The sequence below is a fragment of the Lissotriton vulgaris genome, chromosome 7 (genome assembly GCF_964263255.1).
Source record: "Lissotriton vulgaris chromosome 7, aLisVul1.2, whole genome shotgun sequence".
In the NCBI taxonomy this organism is placed as follows: domain Eukaryota; kingdom Metazoa; phylum Chordata; class Amphibia; order Caudata; family Salamandridae; genus Lissotriton; species Lissotriton vulgaris.
In genome coordinates, this window is record NC_141695.1 from 817,913,765 (window position 1) to 817,941,195 (window position 27,431).

The 27,431-nt window shown below is 47.9% G+C and overlaps 1 protein-coding gene across 1 annotated transcript in view; it reads left to right on the top strand.

Moving 5' to 3' along the window:
- Window positions 1-27,431, top strand: part of DNAH17 (dynein axonemal heavy chain 17) — a 15,539,113-nt gene that overhangs the window by 9,821,052 nt on the left and 5,690,630 nt on the right. The window contains exon 50 of the mRNA XM_086931082.1: window positions 18,341-18,443. Coding sequence (XP_086787208.1) covers window positions 18,341-18,443 — 103 coding nt within the window. The remainder of the gene's footprint in view (window positions 1-18,340; window positions 18,444-27,431) is intronic.

Below are 27,431 nucleotides of genomic sequence, written 5' to 3' on the forward strand. Positions count from 1 at the left end.
GTCTGTCTTTTTCCCAAACCCTCTAGTAGCGGTCGGGCTCGCTCACTGCGCTCGCTCGCTACGCGCCGGACAAAGGCTGGTCTGGGAAAATTTGCCAGGGCTGCTTTCAGTTCCCAGTCTGGCCCTGCAGCCACAGTATCGTTATTAAAACAGAGATACTGGTAGCCAGGTATTAGGAAACAAACCAGAAACTATGTTGTAGACTGTGAAATATGCCAAAAGATGAAAGTCTCTACTGTGAAACGTCCTGCACAGACGTACCTGTTAATTTCAGATAAACCACTAGCTGCGTTTACCCGGAACACTGTGGTCCCTTACAAAGGGATAGTAACTATAAATATATCATGGTCACAGTGGATTTGTGTTCAAGGTTCCTGTGGATGTGGCCTCAGCGCTTGATCTGTTATAAAATATTTGCGAGTCTTTATCAGCACATACGAAATAGGCACACTACACTCTGACCAGGGCCCTGCGTTTAGCTCTCGAGCTTACAAAGAAGCCATGGCCAGTTTGGGCGTAGCATTGCAGTATTCTTCTCCTTTCCATCCTGAGGGAAATTCTGTGGGGGAAAGAAAAAACCAGGACATAAAGCACCAGCTAGGGTATTATGTACGGGTGACGGGCGGTCATTCATCTTTATGAGGTCCAACGCGCATTAAATATTTTGCTAAGAAGTTCTATAGGGGGTGTCACTCCATATGAGGTCCTATTCGGGACTAGAATGTTGGTACCGGACCTTGATTGTCATGGAAAAGTGGTGGAAAATAGGCAATTTGATATCAAAGATTGTATGGCTGTTTTACAGGACTTAAATGAACTAAGATCGAAACACAGGAACGTGTTCCTGAAGCCAACCACCACTGGGGAAAAACCAGCTATCCCAGCAAGGCCTCTCTGGATCCCAAAGCTTGGGGATCTAGTCAGAGAAAGGATCGCGGATAAAAAGACATTTGGGCCTTCTTACAGACAACCAGTACCTGTCCTGGCAATTCACGGATCAAGAACAGTACTTCTGCCGGCCCTTGCTGGTAAAAAGGAGAAAATATTTGTGTCCATCGACCTGATCAAACCACACTATGTGGCCGATACTAAGCAGTAGGCCAAGTGGACTCCGCCAACGTAGCAGACGCACTCCTCTAGCTACAATCCTAGAGGTTCAAACTGAGAGACTCATCACCTTTGAAGATTCTACAATGCGACATGAAGGACTAAGCAACAAAGCTATATAACTTGTTCCTCTTGAGACCCAAATAACAGTTCGTCCTGTGACACCTGTCTACAACGAAGTAACAAGTGATCAAATGGTTCCAGCGATTTCAACAAATCCTGATGCAATTCCAACCATTGACAGAACTGCCTCTGGCTATTTCATTAACTTTGATAAGTTTTCTGAGGATCCCAGCGAACCTAAAACGACACCAGCACAAAGAACTTTCAAAGAACAAGCAACAGACTTTTTTCATCACCGGAAAAAGACTTATCTGGTTTCACCATGGATTGAACTATGGATTGTTTTGGCATTATTTTTCTTTCTACTTTGGCTACCTCTGGTAATAACTCTGGGTATGTTGATAAATGGAAAATATATTCAAATGGACACAGCAAGTAAAAGAGTGAATTTACTTCTCCAGCCACACAAATCATACCTTCGGGAAGCAAGAGACTTGTCAGCAGTGAACATCACAGCCGTTCCTATACCAGATGGTATAGTTTGGGACAAAACTGAATATGACATTTTTGGCCCGTCTGAGCTTTTGAAGATTCTACACTTCTTTAAGATTTTATTCAGTGACTTTATTACCTCTAGTACCTTTTCTGCTGATTGGGACTACGAGAATGTTAATAACGTGATGTCTGATCTAGAAATGTATGCAGTATTCACAAATCAAGGACACCCTCAGAGTCTCGACCAACACCGACGACACCCTCACCACTGCCGAACACATGCACTTCCAGATCCACACCGACCCCAACACGACCCTCCAAGGAACACTCGTCTACAGACCACCCGGACCAAGAACACAGTCCAGCGACACCATCGCTGACCTCGTCAGCACCCACGCCTTCGCTTCCACTGACTACATCCTCCTCGGGGACCTGAACTTCCACCTTGAGAATAACAACGCCAACTCCACCGCCCTGGTGGACAACCTCACCAACCTCGGACTCAAACAGCTCATGACGACACCCACCCACGCCGCCGGACACACGCTGGACCCTATCTTCTCCACGAGCCCCCACGTCTCCTTCAACCATACCACCGAACCCCACTGGACCGACCACAGATGCGTCCACTTCGCCTTCAGGAAACCCACCACACACCACACCACCCAACAGCTACCACGCAGCTGCTGGGGCAAGGTCACCAAACCCCAACTGACTACCACCCTCGCCCTAAGACCACCCGCCGACCCCACCGACCCCGACACCACCGCGACCAACCTCAAACAGTGGATCAACAACGGCGCCAACACCCTCGCCCCTCTCAAGACCTCCACAACCAACCACACCAACAAGAAAGCCGCCTGGTTCACCGAAGACCTCCGGACCTCCAAGCGCACCTGTTGGAAGCTGGAGAAGAAATGGCTCCACGACCGAACACCAGACAGCCACACAGCCCACAAGAGCGCCACCCGCAAACACCACCAACTCATCAGGACCGCCAAGAGGACCGCCTAGACAACAACGCACACATCACCAAAGAGCTCTTCAGCATCGTGAAAGAACTCTCCAACCCCAGCTCCAACACCAACGACATACCACCATCACAAGACCTGTGCGACTCCCTGGCCACCTTCTTTCACCGCAAGATCACCGACATCCACGACAGCTTCAACTCCGAGACCCCCACACCCACCACCGAGTCCACCACCCCCACGACCACTACCCGCACCAGCCGCCTGACCCAACGTCAGTGACGAAGACACCATCAAAACCATGAACTCCATCCACTCCGGATCCCCATCCGACCCCTGCCCTCACCACGTCTTCAACAAAGCCAGCAAAACCATTGCGCCCCACCTCCGGAAAACAAACAACAGTTCCTTTGAGAGAGCAACCTTCCCGGAAAGCTGGAAGCACGCAGAGATCAACGCCCTTCTAAAGAAGCCCAAGGCGGACCCCAAGGACCTCAAGAACTTTTTTTTTTTTTAATTATGTTATTGCACGAACTTAAATCACACAGCCTCAGGCCTACAACCCCTCGGGCCGGCCGCGTCTTAGATATATCAGGCAAGTCATAGACATTGTTATACCCAGCCCGTCAGCCGACAACCCGGGGGTCCAGCGGCGTTTTCCTAGTGGCAATTAATCAGTATCCCGTCATCTTCGCCAGTAGAGCAGGGTGCAGCCTTCACATACATTTTCTAGCTTTTATCCATCTGTACATCCCCGCTCTCCCCCTCCTCCATTTATTTGCTGCCAAGTATCAAGACCTGAGTGACCGTGCCTTAACTGAACTTACAACAACCCTCAGTGTGGTCAATTTCCCGTCCCCCCCTACCCTTTCCCCCTTAGTGGTCTTCCTGTGTTGCACCGCTATGTCCGTCAATGTGATGCCCAGTCCTGTCTCACTGCTAATCCTACCACCCGAGCGCCCCTTATTAGTGTCTGTGCCTCTTCTGAGCTAGCCCTACCTGAATGTCTGTCTCTAAGGTGGTGTCCCAGCCAAGCCGGGCGTGAGCTATGTTTCCAATGGTGTCATCCCGCCCCTCTGCACCTCTCTCACCTTGCCCCATGTTCTCAGCACTCCCCAAAACACACTCGCTCAGTCACTCGCACAGTCGTCTCTTCCGCTCACCGTGATGCAGGTTCGAGCCACCATTCGTCCCCTATCTGAGGGTCTTATTGTCCGGGCTGCCAGGGTTCTCCCGCTGCTTCTCATTTAGGTAAGTTTGGTATAGTGCCCAGAAATGTTTTGGGCGGCTTTTTGGAGGTAACAGTTCGCTGTAACATTCCGCCTGTGTGCTACAGTACAGCATGTCTCGCGCCCATCTAGTCTTGGTTGGAAGCAGGCCTCTCATCCAACATTGGGCTACAACTCTCCTGGCCATTAACATCCCCATGTCCGTGAGTCTGCGAAGCGCAACTGGGAGCCTTCTGGAATTGCCAATGAGTGCCACGCCCAGATCTGGGGCAATATCCACCTCCAGGATTTTACTCATTTCCGAAAAGATATCGCACCAGAATGACTGTATGCCAGGGCAATTCCAAGCTAAGTGCAGGAAGTCGGCGTCAGCCGCATGGCAGCATTCGTAATGCGCCGTTTGCCGCAGGCCGTATCTATGAAGCCTATCCAGGGTGTAGTACAGCCTTTGCAGGAACTTAAAGTGGATCAGTCTGTGCTTACCATTAAGTGAGATTTGCTTCGTGTTGTCACAGCAATACCGCCACGTCGCGTCATCCAGCGTGGTATTCAGGTCTCTCTGCCATGCTAGTCTAGCTTTCATAAGCTGGTGTTCACCGTGCGACCTGGCTACTCTGTATAAATTCGTGAGGAGCTTCCGAGGCTCCTTGTGTTTAATAACATATGTCAATTCAAGGACGTCCGGGGGTTCCGCCAAATCCGGACCGAGCAGCTCCAAGAGGGCGCTCCGGGTTCTATGAAAGTGGAAGCGTTGCAGCATAAAGGTCTCACTGCTATCCCCTCGCACCTGATCCCAGTACTTGGCTACACCGTCCTGAAATAGATCGCCCGCTTTACTAAGATCTAGCTTCACCAATTCTCTGGTGACCCCCTTTTCGGCCATGGGTGGAAGCCAAAGCATCCGTTCCAGCGGCATCTCCGGCGAGTATAATAACGCCCCTCCCTGCCATTGTAGAAGTGAGTGCCACGCATGGTTGGTAGCGATAATAGAGTCCAGTACTCCTGTTTGACGGTCCTGCGGCATGCAAATCATAGCCGGGGGTGGCTGCGGATGTGCAAATAGTCGCTCCATGCAGACATGTGGGATCAGCTTGTCCCCATGTATCCAGGTGTGGAGGTGCGACGCTTGGGCAGCTCTGTAATACAGTTCAAGGTCTGGAGCTGCTAAGCCTCCCATGTTGTAAGGCAGAGTGAGCGTCGTCCATTTGACTCTCGGCTGCTTTCCTGCCCACGCCAGGCCTATCATAAGGCTCGTCAGTCGCTGAAAGAATGCTCTAGAGAGCACTATTGGGAGAGCATTAAAAAGGAACAAGAACCGAGGTAGTAACACCATCTTCATAATGGCAATGCGGCCCATTAGCGTAAGAGACAGTTTACTCCAGAGCACTATGTCATCTTCCAACTTGTTGACCGCTCTGCCGTAGTTTTGGCTAATAAGCAGGTCCGGATTCGTGTGAATTTGTATCCCCAAGTACCCAATCGGGTCTGCGGTCCACTGCAGAGGGTACTCCGTCTCTACCTGTCTGGTCACCGGTGTCAGCGGCAGCACCACTGATTTTGCCCAGTTGACTTTAAGTCCAGACAGCGCGCCAAAGCGCACAACCTCCCTCAAAAGTGGGGGAAGTTTTGTTGCAGGATCGTGCGCATACAACAGCGTGTCATCTGCGTACATAGACACCACTATTTTGTAGGTCGGAAAACGTATGCCCTCGTGGCCGTGATATTCCCTCATCGCGCAGGCCAGGGGCTCTGCCGCTAGTGCGTATAGCAAGGGGGATAAGGGGCATCCCTGCCGAGTTCCCCTGCCTAAGTAGAGGGGTTTCGAGATCGCGTTTCCAACTCGCACTCTAGCCGAGGGTCCTTCATAAAGGGCGCCCACCATTTGTAGGAAGGGCTCTCCAAGTCCCATACGTCGTAATACCTGGAGGAGAAACGGCCATTCCACCGAGTCGAACGCCTTTTCCATTTCAAGAAAAAGCGCCACAGCCGGTACATCCTGCTTAACATGTTGAATGGTTCCTAACACCGTCCTGATATTGTATGTCAAGTTTCTGCTGGGTATGAACCCTGCTTGTTCTGGGGCCACTAAGTCGGGGGCAAACAGGGCTAACCTGGTCGCTAGGACTTTTGCATAGAGCTTAGTGTCTATGTTTAGCAGTGACAGCGGTCGGTATGATCCGCATTCGTCGTGTGTTTTACCCGGCTTTAGAATGGTGACAATCATAGCCTCTCTCATAGAGCTAGGCATGCTTCCCTGGACACAGATGTCTTCCAAGAGTGTGTGTATATGCGGCAGTAGCTGTTCCTGAAAAGTTTTGTAGAAGTCGACCGTCAGTCCGTCCATACCCGGCGCACTACCCGATCGCATCGAGGCTAGGGCGTCTCTAATTTCGTCCAGTTGTATAGGGCACATGAGGAATTTCCTTTGAGAGTTAGGAAAGAATGGGAGCTTTATATGTTCCAGGTAATCTAAGATTTCAGCCGACATGTCCCCATACTTCGAAGAGTATAGCTCCGAATAGTAATCTCTGAAGACAGAAGCTATATCTGCCTCATCTGTGACTCTGCCACCATCTGTATTTCTCAGTTCCGTGACCAGTGGTTTTCCCCTTCGGCCCTTGAGGATATTGGCCAATACCGATCCAAGCCTCTCCCCCTCGCCGTATGTGCGGGCCGTGGCATATTTGCCCAAATGCTTTACCTCTCTGTCTGCTACTTCATGGAACTCCACTAGAAGACGTTTGATTTCCTCCTCCGTGGCCTCATCCGGTCTAATTCGCCTCTGCTCCTCTAGGGCTTGTAGCTGACATTCTAGCTCAGCCAGCCTGCTCCTTATCGCTTTCAGGACACTGGAGTGCTTGGACATCGCAATGCCCCGTATATAGACTTTAAATGCTTCCCACACAGTCTGAAAGTCCTCCACTGAGCCTACATTCTTTTCAAAGAATACGTTGATCATCTCCGCGAGTTCTCCGCGGAAGATCGGGTCAAGGAGTGAATATGGTGGAAAGCGCCATGTAAAAAGAGGAATTCTCCTCACCGGGGTCTCTATGACTAGTAGTATGGGGGAATGGTCCGACAGTGTGCGTGGTAGCACTTAGTATTGTTTAATATTTCAGTTGATCCCTGCGGTGGCGAACCAGTAGTCGATTCTAGTGTGCACCTCGTGGTAAGCTGAGTAGTGTGTAAAGCCGCCCCGTTCCACATTCCTACTTCTCCACACATCATCCATATCCAACACTAGTAGCTTAGCTATAAGTGTCTGTGCAGCCGCCGAAGGCCTGCGGGATGGGCCCGAGCATCTGTCCATGTCCCCTCCCCATATTATGTGGGGGATACCGTATGTTCCAATCCTATTAGCCAGTGTTTCGTAGAATTCAGGGGAGTCATAGTTGGGGCCGTATGCATTCACAACTAGCAGATCCAGCCCCAAACCCCTACAGGGCGCTATCACATATCTGCCTTCTGTATCCGCGCTAAGCGTCTGTATCTGGATTTTCGAGTGCGGGTTAACCCATGTAATAACCCCCCTGGCATGAGTGGTGAACCCAGCCGCAGCCACATGTCCTTCTAGGCCTCTACTGTGAAACATTATACTCGTGAGTGGCAATTGTGTTTCCTGCAACAGTGCTATATCTATATTATGTCGTTTGAGGTAACCCAATACTTTCCTTAGCTTTCTGAAGTCATTCAACCCTCTGACATTCCATGTAAGGGCGCTGATTGAGGCAGGCTGTGTAGTTTCCTGTTCCTTTTTTACATTAGTCTGGGGGGCATGTCGTGCAGTGTGGAAGTGTGGTCAGGTTTACAGAAGGTAGCCATTGCAGTGTGGCACACCCGGGAGCAGGGTGCGTCTCGGGCTTGTGCAATTCTATGGTGAACACTTTGTGACCATTGAGGGAAAGTACACAGTGAAGCATTGTCAATACAATAACATTTCCCATTTCCCGTGATTCCCCCTCCCCCCACCCACAGCAGACCAACCCCAACACGGCCTAATATGAAGAAACTTTTCCCTCCCCTCCCCCCAACTGACCCAAGTAGTCCCTCGTGGGACCCATTTGTGCGAACAGCGCGAGGGCAGAGGTCGCCAGAATCAGTACAGGTAGCAATTGCATAGTACGTCTTGGCTCTGGTAATCTCCCGGCGCCGCCACCACGTCAGTGTCTGTCCACTCGAGCCCCAGACAGTGAGCCACTGTTCAATATTCAGGAAACCCCCAACAACAACAGTGCGGTCACCCCCCCCACCACCCCAGTCCCAGCACATAATGGCCGCTCACAACCAAGGACTGTGAGCTATATCAACGTTCACCCACGTCAGTGTCTTATTTGCATAAAAAGGAAAGATAACTTGGAAAGATCTCACCAGGCCTCGGGGGTATTGCAGCTCTCTTGTTCTCCCAGGGACCAGTCACCACCTTTGATCCAGCGTGCAGGGGGCCCCGTCAGACACGGCCCAGTTCTCCATTAGGGGCCTGCTCCCGTCTCATCTCGGGAATCGGCTAGGCCGTATCAGCGTTTCAAAGGCCCCATTCCTGTTCATCCAGGCCACTGGTAGGTTCTTGTTCCCCAGCCTGGCTTCTGAGACTGTTCTTCCGTTCCTTAGTCCATGTTTTCAGAGCCTTCTGCAGTTCCTTTGGATCGGTGAAAAAGTGAGAATGTCCCTGCCGGTTGATGCGCAACTTCGCCGGGTACTGCATAGCGTAGTCTAACCCCAAGTCTCGGATTTGCTGTTTTTATGGAGCAAAGTACCGTCGTTCCTCCTGTACCTTCGCCGTGAAGTCCAGGTATAATGGGATTGGTGCTCCCTCGAACTGTAGTTTGCCCTTTTCTCTGGCCAGTCGTAGCGCAGTGTCTCTGTCTCTGTAATTTAGAAGTTTTGCAATAATTGGTCTCGAAGGAGCTCCCGTGCGCGGTCCTGGGCCCAGCATGTGATGCGCCCTCTCCACTATGAACATGGGCGAGAAGACATCATCTCCAAATAGCGTAATTAGTAGCTTCTCTACGAACAGCTCCATTTTCCCAACCTGCGTCGTTTCCGATACACCCGTAATACGTATATTAGAGTGTCGAGAGCGGGCCGCCAAATCCTCTGATTTATCTTGTATGACCTGAAGGAGCTTTCCAATCTGCTTGTGATCTTTATCCAGGCCCTCCACTTCAGTCAGGCACCTCTCAGACATGTCCAATCTCTCCGCATGTTTGTCCACTCTCTCAGACATCTGGTCCATGCTGCGTAGACGTGGATTCCTGCGTATCTGGGGGCTTCGCTCGGCGCTGATCAAAAGCGAGCTTGGATTGTGTCTTATCTCCTTTGCCCATGATGTCCTATTCAGTGGCTATGGTGTAGATTCCCGCCGTGAGCCTTCTGGGGACTTTTGCTGGTTCAGATTATACGCGGTTGGTCTTCCGCCCGTGTACTACTTCATTATTAGCAGAGTTCCCCCACTTCCCGAACAGCAGGGCCACTCTCACCTCCCGTGTGTCCTGAGCAAACGACCACCGGCGTCTACTGGTCAGGCCTTCTGCTCCAGTATACAGGCACAACTCCTCTAAATCGTAGGTCCAATCGGTGGGGTGTGAGCCAGTACCCCACCGAAATCACAAAGTGTGTACAGCTCCAGTAGGGGGCCTGAAGCCAGTATTCAGGGCAAAGAAAGTGCACTTTCACCTCCGCGCTTTCAGCACGGCACGGCAGCGTACCCGCAAAAGGAGCTCAGCACTCTGTCACCCCCTGACGCTCTTCCGTTATATGGGGGCCGGCAGTCAGTTCCCACAGTGTTGCTCCTCAACAGGGGGGGGGGGGGTGAGGGTGGTCCCCGATGATGCCGGGACTCACCAGGCTTCCCAGGTAGCCTCAGTCGGTGGAGGTGTCGTCTGCCAGCGATCGTACCCCAGCTTCGCCAGTCTTTAAAACCGGGCCGCGCACAGCCCTGTCAGTGTGTCCTGTGGGAAGGGAATGACCCCAGTCCCGGTGAGGAATGTCTCATCAGACAAGGCTTTGTCCTCTCGCTCCCCCGCGGCTGTGGTTGCCCTCCAGTTCTGCAGCACTGCGGTGGTGTAACTGTTAATGGGGGGGGGGCCGCAGCCCGCAGTGGGGTACACTTCAGAGCCCCCCGATGCGTATACGTATGGCCCAGGACCTCCCCAGCAGCACGAGGTCGCGTCAGGCACTCCGGCGCCACGAGGCGCTTCTCTATGTTATGGGGTTCGCCCTTCACTCTGACGGGACTCGGGTGTCTCCCGCTTTCGTGCCTGAGGGGGCAGCCGCTGTGTCTCTGTGCCCACCGTGTTCAGCAGTGGCGTCCGACTTGGGGGAAGGCCGGAGATGCTCCGCGCCGGGACCGGCCACTCTTCCCCACAAGGTAGTTCCAATTCAGCAGGTGAAGGCGGGCGTCCGCAGCTCCCACTACCCTCGTGGGGGGGGTCTATGGCACCTTCAGGATTTCGTGGCTTCCCCCGGTCCGAGTTGGAGGTTCGAACCCTCCGGACTGAAGGCCGTCCGGCAGGCCGCACGTCAGGCGATGCACGCCGGGGTGGGTGCTAGGCAAGGTCGCAACTCAGCGGCCCAGCACGCCGCGGTCGTCACCGGCACTCGCTCCTCCCTCAGGGAGCCCGGGATCGCTTAAAGGCTTCGTCGCCGCTGTCGGGCGGCACCGGGGGTCAGATAACGGCGTCGACGTCTCCAGGGCTCAGCAGTTTAAGGATAATTTACGGATATTTTAGGTGTGACGGCGCGGAGCTCTCCCTTCAGGCGTCCTCCATCGGTGCCGGCAAGCTCCGCCCCCCAAGGACCTCAAGAACTACGGCCCATCTCCCTGCTCCTGTTCCCGGCGAAAGTGACAGAGAAGATTGTCAACAAACAGCTAACCCGCTACCTCGAAAACAACAACATCCTGGACCCTTCCCAATCCGGCTTTCGCAGCAACCACAGCACCGAGACCGCCCTCATCGCCGCCACTGACGACATCGGGATATTAATGGACAAAGGAGAAACAGCCGCCCTCATCCTCCTGGACCTATCAGCACACAGTCTGCCACCGCACCCTATCAGCACGCCTCCATGACGCTGGAATTCAAGAGAAGGCCCTGGCCTGGACCACATCCTTCCTCTCCGGCAGAACACAGAGCGTCCGACTCCCCCCCTTCCTCTCAAAAAACACCGAGATCATCTGCGGCGTCCCACAGGGATCCTCCCTCAGCCCGATGCTGTTCAATATCTACAAGGCACCGCTCGCCCACATCGCACGTCAACATAACCTCAACATCATCTCCTACGCCGATGACACCCAGCTGATCATATCCCTCACCGAAGACCCCCACACCGCCAAAGCCAACCTCCACAGAGAAATGAAGGCCGTAGCCGACTGGATGAAGGACAGCAGACTGAAGATGAATTAAGACAAGACGAAGGTCCTCATTCTCTGACCCACCCCATCAGCCTGGGACAACTCTTGGTGGCCCACATCGCTAGGCACAGCCCAGGAACCCACAGACCCGCACGCAACCTGGGGGTCATCCTCGACTCCACCTTCTCCATGGCCAGTCAAGTCAACGCCGTTTCTGCATCCTGTTTCAACACCCTCCGAATGCTCCGCAGGATCTTCAAGTGGATCCCTCCCAATACGAGAAAAACCGTCACCCAGGCCCTCGTCACCAGCAGACTCGACTACGGGAAGGCTCTCTACTCAGGAACAACAACCAAGCTCCTGAGATGACTACAACGGATCCAGAACGCCTCTGCATGCCTGATCCTCGACGTCCCCCGACACAGCCACATCACACCCCATCTGAGAGCCCTGCACTGGCTCCCCGTCAACAAGAGGATCACCTTCAAACTTCTCATCCACGCACACAAACGCCGGATCTACATACCTCAACAACCGACTCAGCTTCCACATCCCCACCCGAAGCCTCCGCTCAGCCAACCTCGCCCTCGCCACAGTTCCTCGCATCCGAAAAACCACCGCCGGCGGCAGATCCTTCTCCTACCTCGCCACCAAGACCTGGAACGCTCTCCCTACCAGCCTACGACAGACTCAGGACCTGCTGGCCTTCAGAAGACTTCTCAAGACCTGGCTCTTCGATCAGTAGCGCCCCCGCCCCCCCCCCCAGCGCCTTGAGACCCTCACGGATATGTAGCGCGCTTTAGAAATGCATTGATTGATTGATTGATTGAAATCATGAATATTTAGAGGGTTCATCAGACTATAAACAAATGTATTGTTATAACCATTATGGTCATCATTTCTTGCACAAATCTGCGTCACCTAGAAATGTATTTATGTATAAACAATGGGAACATTGTCCTACACCTCCAAAGGGTAGCTCACAAACTTTTGCAAAGAAGTTTCCATATTTTTCAAGGTTCAACTTGTCAAATCTAGAAAACTTTTACTTTAGAAATGTGAACAAAACAGGAACAAAAAATATGTTGACCAATACAAAACAGATTTATTCTGCAGCCTTTATTGCCCAACTGTCTAGACTGGGTTTCGACTTTTGGAAAGACAACATTGAGACAAAATCTGTTTGGGGTACAAAAGATTGGCAAGTGCAGGGGGTAGAAGCTTTGCTCAGAGCCTGTATCACCCCTCAGCAAAATATGTTTTTGAATGACACTGTCCAACAAATGTCTTGCCTTGAGAAAGCCAAGATTAAAGACATGAACACTCTGTCCATACCTGCACCTGCAAGTAATAGCACTACACAGGAGGAGGTCGATTTGCATACTATTTTGCATCACAACAGATCAGATCCTGAATGGAAAAAATGATTGCTCTGGCCCACAGACACAAACAACTGTCAAGATCGATTCCTGAACAAAACACAAGGTTTCACAATCAATAGGCCAGCATTGTGTCTTCTATTAGAAAAGATAGATCCCCTTGATCTAGCTAAACTTAATGGCACGTTTATCTATCAATCATAAGATAACAACAAATATATAAAAAAACATCTGTTTTATTTAATAGTCAAGGTTATTTCAGAACCAAATTAAAAACACAGTAATATACACAATATAATACAACAATTACAAAAAAGGTACAATTCAAACTCATACACCTAAGATTATGACCCGCATAATCTCCAAAAAAGACAGAAACATGTAAGACATAAAATTTGTGCAATACAGTTAGTACACTCAAAATCCTAACTTCCCCCTTAGTATCACGCAATGCTTAAGTCTGTGATTATACTAAAGTGCTAGACTCATGAGTTGTACAAGAGAAGTGCGTTGACGCGTTTCGATGGAAAACAATGATTACACCATCTTTTTCAAGACAAATCTTTTTCTCTGTCCTATGGGCAGGGTCATGTGCAAATTTTTCACCCTACAATAAATATACACAGTATTAGTGCAACCAAAAATTATTAGTAATTTACAACACATTACATGTTACATCATTTTTGACTTAGAAACTGTATAATAAGTGACCATATAATACTTATTACATGTAATACAGAACTGATCCCTTGTCCAGCTGATCTTAATATCTATCAGATGGATACATTCAAGTCTTATTCCTATACATGTACATCCTAGAGAGGAGAACACCACATAGTTATACACTTTATAATAGGATGTTACAGTGGTCTCACTCAACCACCACCCTCGAACTGATGGCCCGTTAAAAATGACGCAACTCTTGTCACAGTTGTATTACAATCAGCCTTACTACCTTCTCATTAGGTGCTTTGTTTTTTTCACACATTTACTCAGTCTATTAGCGGTGGTATAGACAAATGGCAAAGTCCTTACCCTTGCTAATGGTTCATGCAATGTAGTACTTGGGGCCTCCCAGTCCTGTGTTCTCTTATTCTACTTCTTGTGGTGCTGAATGATCAAACGCACACAGAACCTAAATCTGTTAAATTAAACCTATAATACACAATCTGTTTAGCTCCATCTTCGTTAACTAAATTGGCATTATAGTGCCTAACAAGAGTCCAGGCACCTTTATAAAAACATACCTTCGCCTCACGATGTAATACACAGGTATGCTGATATTCCCAGTTCCTCTGTTTGACAATTATGCTCCTATCTTGTTAAATTATAAGGAGTCAGATCCAATATCGATCTGTATAGAGAATATAAAACCGCATGACAGGTTTCAATATGTCTTTATATATTGGACTTAATAATGATCATAATGTTATTATTGTGTTACTGCCCCTAATAAATAGGCATAATTACCCGAGCATTGTGTCTTCTGCCATAGACATCATGGAACAAGACTTGGTCATGTTGCAACATGGTCAGTCTCAATTACGTTCTATCATGCTATTAGGCTGGATGCTACAAAACTTGCATGCAGGCTATATGCCTTGGCGTTAATCAACTACATCACTGTTTTCAGAATTCAATCTCACTGATAAACAGATCAAACTGGCACAAAGGGGAGCAGACTATACGGTGCTGAGCTTTGAAAAACTGGAAAAATTACCATTCAAGGTGGCAGAAAGACCAGCTACTGAGTGGATCATACATGGTAAAATTACTCTGCCTGTTACAACTTTCCATTTTCAGTATTGCCTAAAACATATACCAGCAGGCAAATATGAAAGGTTGGGTAAAGAATACATAAAGACATCCTGGTATTTACCTTACACACACAGATGTTGGAGTGGGGGGCGTGAAGCGTGAAAACGCACTAAGTGGTTCTCTCCTTTGTCAGGGTTATAACTTACACGGGGCATGTGATGGTTCCACTACAAACTTATCCTGTCACCTCCAAGGCTCACCAGCTGCAGTGTTTAATCCAATTTTTGGACAACTTTCAAATGGAAGTTACCTCATGTTGAATGATCACAGCTTATGTGGCATGTTGCCAGATATCCCATAACTAGTAACGGTTACATCCAGGGTCACTTGCGGTGTGCAAGTCTTGTTTCCACAAATAGACACCGTCAGGGAGGCGCCTTTGTGGCCTTCACTGAACATCTCTTCTATACGAATTGTTACTCTAAGCAGAATGAAAGCCATTCTTTTGCAACAAACAGTGCCACTGACCTTGGCCAAAGAAACCTATGATCTACAAGTTGCAAGGACTTCTACCGAGATACATGGCCTTTTGAATACAAACTGCCCTATACATTTCTCAGAAATTCTGGGACGTATCTTAAACATGTCTGATACAAGCGATATTATATATGTATTTAAGAACGTGTGTTCAGGACTGTTAGCACCTTTTCAAGCAGTCCTCGGAATAATTCCCAACTTCGTGCACTCCTTGTTTGGTGGACTGCTGCTCCTTTTAGCACTTGTTGCAGCGATCCTGTTTTTATACCTACTGTGCTACGATATGGCAAGCCAAATCACCAGTCACCTCCAATTCACCGTGGAGAGATCTCTACTGGAGATGAAGTGCCGTTAGCCCATCGTCCAAATTTTGGGTTTACCTCATCTACGAGAATTAAATACCAGATGGTTTATGTCATTCAGACCAATCTGGCAAGATTGCATCCTAGCTGTTCTACGCTGCCTGCTTTGCGGTGAAGAATGGGTGCTAGACATCTGTCTAACACTCCCATCAGTCATGCCTACGGATGTCAATACTCTGCTGGACCCTGTACCGGCCCATGCTCTGTGTTGTCCCCAGCGGCTACCAATCCTGATGACCGCATTCATTAAGATCACACAGTCGCAAATTGCTGCTGCTGAGGTACGAGAGGAAACAACAGGCACACAGGTAACATCTGATTCGAACATAGCTGATGCTTCCAATGCTGAAGGCGATAGATCACATCTATGTGCGGTTAATCTTCTAAACGAGGCATTCCAACTTTCACCTACAGAAATAGAAGATTTCATGTTTTCTCCAAGCCCTAACACTGACTTTTGATCTAGCACACAGTGTACTGAGAAACTTTGGAACTTTTTTCCTATGATTAATTTTTTTTCTCAATATTTGTATTTTTGATTTTTCGGCACAGTAATCTGCTTATAGTAGAATTATTAATAGAGAACAGAATTCTTTGAAAAACTTCCAGAGACAATATGTCTCCTTGTCAACGACAATTGATTTATGTAATCTGACATGAAATGGTTTCGGCCTTTTTTCTTCTGCATTTACCAACCATTTCATCATGTGTATATACCTATGGTTCATTCATTTTGCATTCAAATGTAAACATATGGTTAGAATGAAACATTGCTTTATTATGTACAGCACCATTGCATTTTACGCATAGCAACACTTTTAAATGCATTTTATAAAAATATGTTTTTACACATGTTTTTGCAAATAATGCAAAACTCTATTTTAAATAAATATCTTTAGGAATTAGTAATGTCGTTCAAACTAAACTGGAGTGGGTGTTGTGTGTTGATTTAGATACCGTATATAGGTTTCCCTATGTATGCCCTTATATAGGCACAATTCACATTGACCTTATTTAGGCATAGACATTATTTAGGCATTATCCATGCTAACCAAATACAGACATGGTCGCCTACATCCGTCCGTCCACGTCACAACGAGTTCTTGGAAAATCAGACTCTTAAGCATTTAGGACTTCCCCTTGCTTGGTTTATTGATTTCTCCAAGAACTCATCTATTATGCATGAACATCTATTCCTTAGGGGTTCATTCATGACGTTCCTCTGCCTGACTTTTACGTGAATACTAGCATTCCTAAACACCTTCAAGGTATATATATACCTTCACTTGCCATGGCCAACCATGGTACGGCACAGGTCGGCTACATACTTGCATGACGCGGTTCGCCTTGGCAAGTTCGGCAGGCGATCGAGTCCCCATCTAATGCACTGACCAGACGCTGTCATCCTCTTTGCAGAGAATCCAGCTCCAGTGTTTCAGACTCCCCTTGCAGGGTGTTAGAGATCGAGACCCGGAAAGAGATTCCAACCTCTCTCGTTCTAAGGTATGGAACAGACTAGAACCTTGAGGGACTCTTGGCAACTCTTGGCAAAACTAAACTATAGCTAGCTATACTTTAGAAAACAGCACCTACTCTTACCTCGTACTTCACTTAGGTTAGATACACTGGGGTAGAACAATTTAGAAGCACCAGATGAGTATTCACATTTTAGCCTGTGTTATTTATGTATGTATTTTTATGAATGTATGTCATAGCTACAAACCATGCTATTGCAGCATTATTTTATCTTACTGCTAATGCTGTACGTATTATACTTCACATTCTGTCTTTCGATTGTAGCAGGTCATATCTCTTGCACCAGAAATAAGACTGTTCAATAAACCCTTTTTATTGTAATGCCCATCTCCCTATTTCTGTGCAACTCTGTAGAAACAAAGCATGCACGATTGACTGAGTGAAACTGTTATCTATTGTTTGCATGATTCTGAAACTGTTCCGATTCTAAGGGAAACAAAGTTGTCATGTTTGTGGTTGTCAGAAACGAATCCCTTCTTGTTCATTCGAGAAGTTTCTAATGACCTCTGAGTTAGCTGGCACACGCAAGTAATTAAGTTTAATGTACTCGATAGAGACATACTGACCTCAGTTCTATGTCAAATCTATGGTGTATATTATTCCAATGTGCAGAGCCTATCAGGGATATAGGAACTACACTACAGTATGGCAGAAACACTGTACTGCTGACGCTGTAAAACTCAAGAAGGTAATTATATTCACACGTTATGGGTCTGTAGCTATATCCTATCATACTGGAACCAGATACGGGGGGAACTAAACAGAATGACCAGGGTGCAAATTGAGAGAGAACCTAAGTATGCCCTGTTGGCCATCCCCACTGAGATAGACCTACCTCGTAGTACACTTACACTATGCAATGAGGGCTGATAGTGGCCAAGAGGGGCGTAGCCCGTCGCTTGGGTGCCCCAGATCTACCCACACTTACCAAATGGAGGGTCCACATGGACTTTGTTATGGTGGCTGAAAAGGTAACCTATCAGGCCAGAGGATGCATGCACCCAAAAGATCTGTAAAATCTAGACCCTTTAGTTAAAGCATTACAGGCAAGAGGTGGGAGACGCAGAAGAAACACCCAACTTAACGAGATGAGAATAGAAGAATTTCCTTTGCCACCCATCGCATCTTCCCTATTTTGCTCATAGTCTTTATTTTCCTCTAGTTCATCAGAGGGGGACCACTATTAACACAAACAGTCTTGAGAGGGTCCAAAGAATTGTACCTTCACCTATGTAAATCCAGCTTTATTCTCACTGTATATGTATTGCTGTAATGTCACATATTTGCCTATGGGTCTATGATGTTCAATGTATTTGCTCTCATGTCAATAAAAACAATAAAAAAGGATTGGTTTGAATTTTGTTCAATGACTCTAGAGAGAAGAAATCTGCTTATAATGTAAAAAAAAATATTGAATAACGATGATGTTGATGAAAAAAAGTCATGCAAAAGAGTAAACGTACTATTTTTTAAAGAAAAAACAAATCATATGAAACAATATATTAAACCACTTATATAATATAATTTTTATACTTTCCAACCAACACAATAGGTATGACAGAACCAAACTGACCCTGAAGGAGATTCATAACTGTCAGTATGTTGCCTGTATGAACCCCACCTCAGGATCCTTCACCATCGACCCTAGGCTTCAGGTACAGAAAGCAAAATCCTCACTACATGAATGTGAATCGCTTATTGTTTTCCACAAATATTCTTACCAATACCTACGCTGTCAGTGTTACTAAAATGTAACTCTATGATAGTTTCATGAAATTTAAATGTTATATGACAAAGCATGTACAAAAACCTATAGTAACTAACAAAGATCTAGCAATATCCAGATATTAAACTAACAAACCTCCTCTTTCAACAATTCTACCTAAAGCAGATTACACATCTTAAGTGGATCAGTGCCAGAGCATTAGAGTTACTCATATATCCAAACACTTAATTTCAAATAGCAGTACTGTAAAGAAACGCCTCCCAAGTTTTACGACTGATGCTGCTGGTGTTTCTCCTTTAAGAGTGCACGGAGGCCTGTTAACCAGACCTCAGTGCAAGTGCCCTGAATCGAAATTGTATGTCAAATTATCTCTATCCAATTGGAAATGGCCTGTAAGTCCCTAGTAAATTGTATGCAGGGCATGTAAGTAAGAGGGGTCCTCCAGGACTGGCAACACAGATTGTGCCACCCTGGAGGTTCCCAAAGTAAAACAAATGCCGACTCCGCCACTGCAGACTGATAGAGCAATCGTGCACTGCTGGCCCGACTTTGCTATTGAGAACAATGGCAAAGCCACCACTTTATTTATTTATTTTGACATTTATACAGCGCACTGTCACCTAAAAGGTATCCTGGCACTAGAGCATCCAACGGGGTGTCAGTCAGAAGCTCAGAAGAGGAAAGTGGCAGTGGGAGTTAGTGGGGAAAAATCCAGGTTTTCAGAGACTTCCTGAACAGTAGGAGATCGGTTGAAAGCCTAAGAGAGGCTGGGAGCCTGTTCCACATCTAGGCTGCCATCACTGAGAAGGCACTTCCTCCGTCTAGTCTTCTTGAAATTTGGACCACAAACTAAATTAGCTGAAGAGGAGCGGAAGCATCTCCCCGGAGAATATTTCCGAAAGCTATCTGAAAGTGGACTGGACCCCGACCCTGAAGAGCCTTAAAGACAGTACAACAACCATTGAAAGCGATTCTTTGCCTGATCAGGAGCCAGTGAAGCTCCTTCAATGCATCTGGTGCTGAGGCTCTTCAAGGCCTATCTAGAGCTAGTTTCACTGCAGCAACCTGTACTCTGTGAAGCCTTTGCAGCAAAAAGTCTAGAGCTCCTAGGAGGAGGGAATTACAATAATCCAGTCTGCTGAAGATCACACTGCGTACAACCAGGATTTTGGCAGATGTTAGTAGCAGAGGAAGACGTTTCCACAAACCTCATAAAAGCGAAGAATAGAGCCCAGCTGTGTTTCCCCTGGACATGTGTGCAAGTCACCCCTCTGCAAGGCTTACCAACCCGTATAGGCAGGGTGCGACATATGACAGAGGCAGAACATGTACTTTACATGTCCTGACAATAAACACGTGAAAAAAATGTTTTTACTGTGGAAAGACTCGGTCGCCCAATTGGCAAGTACAGGGTTACATGCTGATGTGTCATCTGTGACAGCTCCTGAACGGTGCAACCAAAGAGAACACTAAAAGCTTTCAAACAACTTGTTACATTAAGCCCGACTTGTATTTGGAGTCAAAATTATTGTAACTTGTTACAGTGTGCAGCTTTAGCAAAACTGACGCTCTGTTGACTTTAAAACTCCTGTGCTTTACGGGGCACACTTGGAGCCTGCTCCACAAGACAGCTTTCTGCTCTTCTTGAGATTGGCTATCGACTTTCAGGAAGGAGATCAATTAAGGATTGCAGGCCAGGGGGTTGGCACTTCCCTCCAACAGGAAGCCCCTTGTGTGTCTGCCTCAAACGGCAGGCTTCAATGATGAAGCCAAATTTGAAGGGCAGATGTGTAGCACCAGAGGGGAGGGATGCCCCTTTGTTGATATAGACAGGCTGGCAGGGGAGGCAGAGAGTGGAAACCAGTTGTTAAATTGGTTTCCTCAGGGGTGTGTAGCCCTGAGGTAGCTACACCTCTGGAGGGTTAATGAGGCATGTACACCAGGAGAGGGGTCTCGCCATCTTGGGAGTAGGCAGAATAGTGCATCCTAGGACCCATATGCCACACTCCACAGGAAGTGGTAACAAGCTGGGAAAGAACCTGGTAGTCCATGGTCTACCAACCACCTTTTGCGCGGAGAGATTTTTCAGAGCATAAAGGTGGATACCCTTGCATTCAGACCTCAGATCTCAACCAACTCGGAAGAAGAACTGCCATGATGCACCAAGGAACCAGCAAAGAGAGGCTGCAACCACAAGGACTACACTGGCTGCACCTAGTGGCTAATGAAGAGAGGGACTATGCCTGCCGTGGCCAGCTCTCTCCAGAGCCCAGTAAAGCCAAGAGAACTGCAAGGGCCAGTTGACTGGACTCCTGTTCGCAGCACCTAGACAACAGCTAAAGAAGCCCGCTGGGGCAAGTTGCCCAGCTACCACCGCCCTGTGCAACACAGAGGACCAAGACATGCTGTCGGAGAGTTGCTGCGACCCTCAGAATGAAAATTATCTTCCAGGGGATTCTAAGCAAGATCCAAGGCCCAAGATACCTCAACAACCGCCTCAGCTTCTACACTCCCACACGCCAGCTCCGATCGACCAACCACGCCCTCGCCGCCGTCCCCCGCATCCGAAGAGCCACCATGGGAGGAAAGTCCTTCTCCTACCTGGCCGCCAAGACGTGGAACTCCCTCCCGACCCACCTCCGCCAGACGCAAGACCACCTCGCCTTCAGGAAGCAGCTCAAGACCTGGCTGTTCGAGCAGTAGCGGACCTCCCCCCCTCCCCAGGCGCCTTGAGACCCTCCAGGTGAGTAGCGCGCTATATAAATGCAATGATTGATTGATTGATTGAAGCACTGAATATTCCCACCCATGCATGGGGACCCCAAAATACATTAAAAAGATATATAAAATAATATATATAGCTCTCTATATATATACATATATAGTATTTTTCCATAAGTCAATGCAGCCTTCAAAAAAGGCAAGGCTAACCAATGCTTACTTAATCTTCTTTTGTCTCTTAAAGCTTTAACAAGCATATATATGAAAGAAAAAAGCACGCAAGACAAAGAGGAAAGAGACACTTGAGTTCTATTTAACCAAATACAGAAAAGCAGCATGGTTAGCCCATAGGCAGCATTGGGACCATAACAGCAAAGAAAATGAAAGCAAATGAAAAAACAAACTGGCACCGTGCCTTTAAAGCAGGCATGACCCCCAGCTTCCCATCATGCCTCAGGGGTGACAGTTAGGTCAGTTATTCTTTCTGGTTCCTTCTGTCAGGACCCTGAAGTTTTCAGCTCTGAGTGTTTTTTGGCCTTCTTGTCAAACATTTTCCTAAAAAAATCTAGTTTTCTTTCATTTGACATCTTTCACCTGTTGAAGTAAGAAACTACCTTTCTCTGACAGTATTTTTGTCTTTTCTGTCAAATTATGCCTTCTCTTTTCGATCCATGCCCCTCCTGCAGCAAAAAGAAGGCTACAACAGATTCACACTCTGTGTGCATTCTCTGTCTCCCTGAGACACATTCTCATGAGGCCTGCCAACACTGCAAATATCTTTCTAGGCGCACTCTCCAGAAGAGAGAAAAGATTCATCTTTATGGACTTTCTGAGAAGCAGAAATCTACTACTTCCAGAGGCTGCTCTCTATTGAGGCACAAATTAAAGGCGATCCAGATCGACTTCAAGATGTAAGATCTGTTCTCCTTTGGCGTCGTGACTCGGAGTCAAAAATGCCTCCAATGGCACATAAAACTCTGTGAGTTTCCCCATTGATGCGGCGGCCACCGAAGGTATCGAAACACCTCTTGTAGTCGATGACAACGAAAGCAAAGCAGCAAGTACGACGCCTTACCATCGACGGCATACACCAGCGTAGGATCAGCCCCCTCTATTGCCATGAACTCGGCGATGGTAAACTTCAAGGAGTCGGTCTCCATTGGCATTGACGCAACACTCAACGTTGAGACCTTGGTCTACGTTGGCGCCATCTCTAAGGCGTTCAATGTTGAGACGAAGTCCTCCGTTACTGTCAACCCGACGATGGTCAGCGTTTGAAGCCTCGGTCTACATTGCCATCATCTCGAGGACGTCCAAGATCTAAAAGACGCTCTCCATCATCATCTCCCCATATGACTTAGAGGCTTCGATCCCTATTGGCGGGTCCACGCCTAACCTCGAAGTGCCTGTCTCCATCGATGTACCCTCACTCGACGTCGAAGACTAAGACCCATCTGGCGTCAAGACTACAGTCTCTGTTGGCGACACCTCTTCTACGTCGAGAATTCAAACGCCATCATGGTCTTCCCAGCACTCGCTTACGCCTCAAGATGTCCCAGTGGTGCTACGTTGCTTGATGTCGAGGCATTCACATCTCTCGACGTTAACACACCAATCACCATCAGAAAGGTGTTCATAGTCTACCCCCTCAGCCTTGAAGGGGCGCTCAGTGTCTACAGGCTTTCAGTCGATATCGCATTAGGTGCCTGTTGACGTTGAGCAGTTCCATTTTGCTGTCCTCTGAGCGGCAGAGAGGGATATTGCAGACAATGGATCCTCCATCACAACAAGAAAAGGGGGGACAGTTATCGCCTTCTGTGCACCAATCTCCCAGATGGCACTTACCAGTGCACCACTGGCAGGATTCTTCCACAGTGCAAATGCAACAACCTCTGGACTACTCGAATCCTCTGCACAGATCACTTCTGGCTCGCTTAGTGCAGACTGTGAACCTTTCTCCTACTGCTTCTCCCCGAGGTTGACAACGTGACCGAGTAGCAACTCCATCAACGTAAGAGGTCTCCTGCATGTAGCCACTACAGAAGGCAGCGATCACCTTCATGGTCCTCATCTTCCACGCATTCTTCAAAAAGGGACTTTTCTCCCACATTAACAGACAGTCCACCTTTGAGAATCTCTCCAGTGGATTATATTGATACTTTGCACGAGGTGACGGCTATAGGAGTGCATAGGCGGAAGATTGATATGCCTACTCCTCAAACATCTTTGTCTATCTTTTTCGAGACTTTGCACCAAAGGTCAACAGCAAGACCATTGCTACCTTTGGTACCTGAGCTTCTACAAACATTACTCCGGCATCTCTCAAGACGGCCCCAGCAAGGATCTTTAAAAGTACAAACCCCAAGAGTAAGACCCTCTGTTCCTGAGGGCGGATCCTCCTGCGGATTCTGTAATCAGTGCAGCTGCAAAAAAGTCTCATGCAGTGGCTTCTTCTTCAACTGTGCCTCCGGACAAAGAGAGCAGATCCCAGGACTCATGGGGAAGGAAGGTTTGTGGCACTGCAGCTTAATTTTTGAAGGTTTCCAGTTTGTCAGCTCTGTGGGTGGCTATGATAGGGCCCTGTGGTATTCTTTGGAAAGCTTCAAAGAAAAGATGCCAAAAGAGGATCGCCAAGACCTCGAGGAAGTTCTTCTGGAAGGTGGTTTGGTGGCAAACCAGATGATCAGTGCTGCAGCAGAAGGAGCATCTCTGGCTGCCCATTCTTATGCGCATAGCATATGTGCTGGACCATCATCTTGGCTACAGCTCACTGCATTGAACCCGGAAGCCCAACAGCATATTCTTAACCTACCCTTTTTCAGAAGCTCTCTTTGGCACACACACGAATGATGAAATGACCAGGATGAAGACAGAACTTTACACTCCAAAGGCGGTAGGCCTTGAAAAGAGAAAGGAGTTCTGCTGCAGATACAGGCCATACGACCGTAGACTATTTCATCAGAGGTTTCAAACCCCTCAATGGTCTCAGAGGCAATAACGTCAGACCAGACCACACTTCCAAGGGTGTTGTTCTCCCGTGGTGGAGGCACTCCACGTCAGTTTTCTGCCTTTGTGAAGACTCCAACCAAAGAATGAGCTACAGCTTTCCCTAGCGCTGTTAACCACTTTAGTGGGGGAAAGTATCGCCTATCATGTACAAGAGTGACACAGTATCACAAGACATCAATGGGTACTAAGTACTTTGCAGAATGGGTACTCTCTACAATTTTGCAGTCCAGCACCGGCGATTCCTCCAGTATAAACCACGTGTCACAATCTGCAACTTCTGCAGCTAGAGGTAGCCACTCTCTTACAAAAATCTGCCACAGAGGAATTTCCCCCCTCTCAACAATGGAAAGGAATTTATTCAAGGTACTTTCTGGTACAAAAGAAAGGACACAAAGCAGAGTGCAGACCTACACTAGACCTTCTCGTTCTGAACAAGTACATCTGAAGAGAAACATTTTGCATGCATGCTCTCCATCAAATATATCCTCACCTCCAGCAAGGAGACTGGATGTGCTCGATAGATCTTCAGGATGCGTATTTCCATGTGCCAGTCCCCTTACACCACCAAAAATTCCTGCGCTTCGTGGTAGAGACCAAACACTACCAGTACAAAGTCCTCCCTTTTGGATTGAAATCAGCCCCTAGAGTGTTTATCAAATGCATGGCAGCTGCTCTATGCTGCCATGGACTGTTCATTTATCCATACCTCGATGTAGTTAATCTCTTCAGTGCATGAAGAACCACTACTGAATCAGTCTGAATATGTTAAGTGGCTGGGGCTTCAAATCAACCTGGAAAAGTCAGTTTATCATCCCACTCAAACAGTATACTATCTGGGTACGACACTAGACTGCAATGCAGGAAAGGTTTATCCTTCGGAGGAGATACTATCATCTATCACTCTGAAGTGCAATCAACTTCTTCGCTCTCCGTATCCTTCGGTTCGGTTGCCTCACTCCTCGGTTCGATGGCATCTTGAATCTTCCTAGTTACCAATGCCAGACTAAGGATGCAACCTCTGCAACAGGATCTGGAAGACAAATGAGACCAATGATAGTCCTCCTCCCATGGTGGACTTGTCAGAAAATCTCTTGGTGGGAGTTCCTTTCCATCAGACCCCTTGTAGGAAGGTAGGATCCTTCTGCATGGTTACCTCCACTTTTTGCCTAGTGTAGTTATGGTTTCTGACTAGTCTGATTGGGATCCTGCTAATTAGGACCCCAGTCTCTGTACTTGCTTCCCTAAATTGGTTCTGGTGAGTACTTAGGTACATCCCTGATTGGCTACTGGTGTACCCTTACAAGTCCCTAGTATATGGTACTGAGGTACCCAGGGCATAGGTACACTGGCTGTAACTAACCCAGTCTTGTTTGGTATCAAACATATTGAAATCATACCCCCAAACCATAAACGTTGTGGGAGGTATGATTCCATATACTGTAAAGCTCCTCCGGGAGGCCCTCCATGCTCCCGGTACCAGTCTTCCAGTACTGGACAGCAAGCTAGAGCTGCTGCCGACCAGAAACATGTTTCTGCCCTCCTGATGCTGAGCCAAGCTTGAGCAGGGGAAGGCAGAACAATAGATATCCTGTCACAAGGAGGTGTGACCACCTCCCAGACAGGGTTTAGTGTATTACCTTTGATTAGGTCCCTAGATTCATCGTGGGACAAGATTCATGTCAAAACACCACTTTGTCTTCGACTATCTGGGCACTCTGCACTTCTCTGAACTTTGCTCTGTGCTCTGAGACTGCAACTGGGAAGACTCCTGCTGTTCCTGGTCTCGTCGTCCTGCAAGTCTGCTGCAAAGTCTGTATCTGTGCTCCATCCAGGAACCTTTAAAGGCCTGTGGACATCCAAGACACCTTAGGGAATCTTCCTTAAAGTGAAGGAGTCACTTCCCTACATCTGCAGGCACTGCAATCAAGCTGACCGATCTGCTGCTTCTGGGCTCCCACGGACTCCAAAAGGCTCAGTAACACAGGTAGTGGTTCTAAAACTCCCTCAAGGCCTGCTCTGTCCTCTCACCAAGTTTGAGGCCAGTATCCATCATCGGTACCCCTGGAACAGAATCCCTGTGCACAGCTTCCACTTGTCATTGCAAAGGCTTGTTGGCTGCCTTCCACCAAGATCTTCGGGCTCCAAGTAGCCGCAACTGCAAGCATCTCCTGTGACTAAGATCTTCGTCCTCACCGTTTGCACTGTGGGCCTGCATCTTTAGTGAGCTGCTCGATGTGCTCTTGTGACTCCAGTGCCTCCGGCCTGTGTGTCCTTGTGAGGGTTTACTTTGATTCCAGTGGGCTCCCCTGATTGCTTAGGCCTATTCTGAGTCCTCTATTTCTGGTGAGTCACTTGGACCTCGCTGGTCCCGACAATGCACCTTTGTTGTTTGCAGTTGTCAAGGCTTGTTGGTTCTCCTGGCAGACACGGACCCCTCAACTCTCGACAGCAAATGTGGGATAGCTCGTGAATGGCTCCTGGTCTTCCACAGCTTCGCTGGGTCCACACAGCTGCAGCTCCAAGGTCACCGTCCACTCTCGGTGGAAATTCGTCTTCCATACATCCTGGTCACTCCTAAGTGGCATAGACTCTGTCCCCTCTGCTTGGAGGCACTTCTCATCTTGAATCCACCTTTGGGTTCCACCGGACACTTTCACTTTCTCCAGTAGCGGATTCTTTGTGACCTTCTCTATTGAGTTCGGCGACAGTTCCCAATGACACTTCACACCTATGCGTCCAGCTTCCCTGGTGTAGGTATCCCGTGGTTCCTAGACTAGCCACGGGTGGAGTGGCTCTCCAACCTGCTGTCTTCCACGGGGTACTTCAGGGTCCACTGGGAAGGGCCCTTATTTAAAATTGCAACCGTGACTTACCCATTGACTTGATTTGAGCAAGCCGTTGTGTTCCCACTATGCACACGGCCTCCGTGGGGTTCCTGGTTACTTACCTCGGGTGGTTCCTTTGGTCCTCAGCACTTCTATGTATTCTGGCTATAGTCTTGACTAAAGTTGTGGTTCACATACCACTATTTTAGTATATGGTTTGGTCTACCCCTGGCGACCACTGTGTATTATGTGCTACTTACCTGTTTCTATTGAAATTTATTGTGTGCATTGTGTATATCGCCGGGTACGTGTTAGTGAGTGTCTTACAATAAACACATATTTTTATAAATACACTGTGAGGT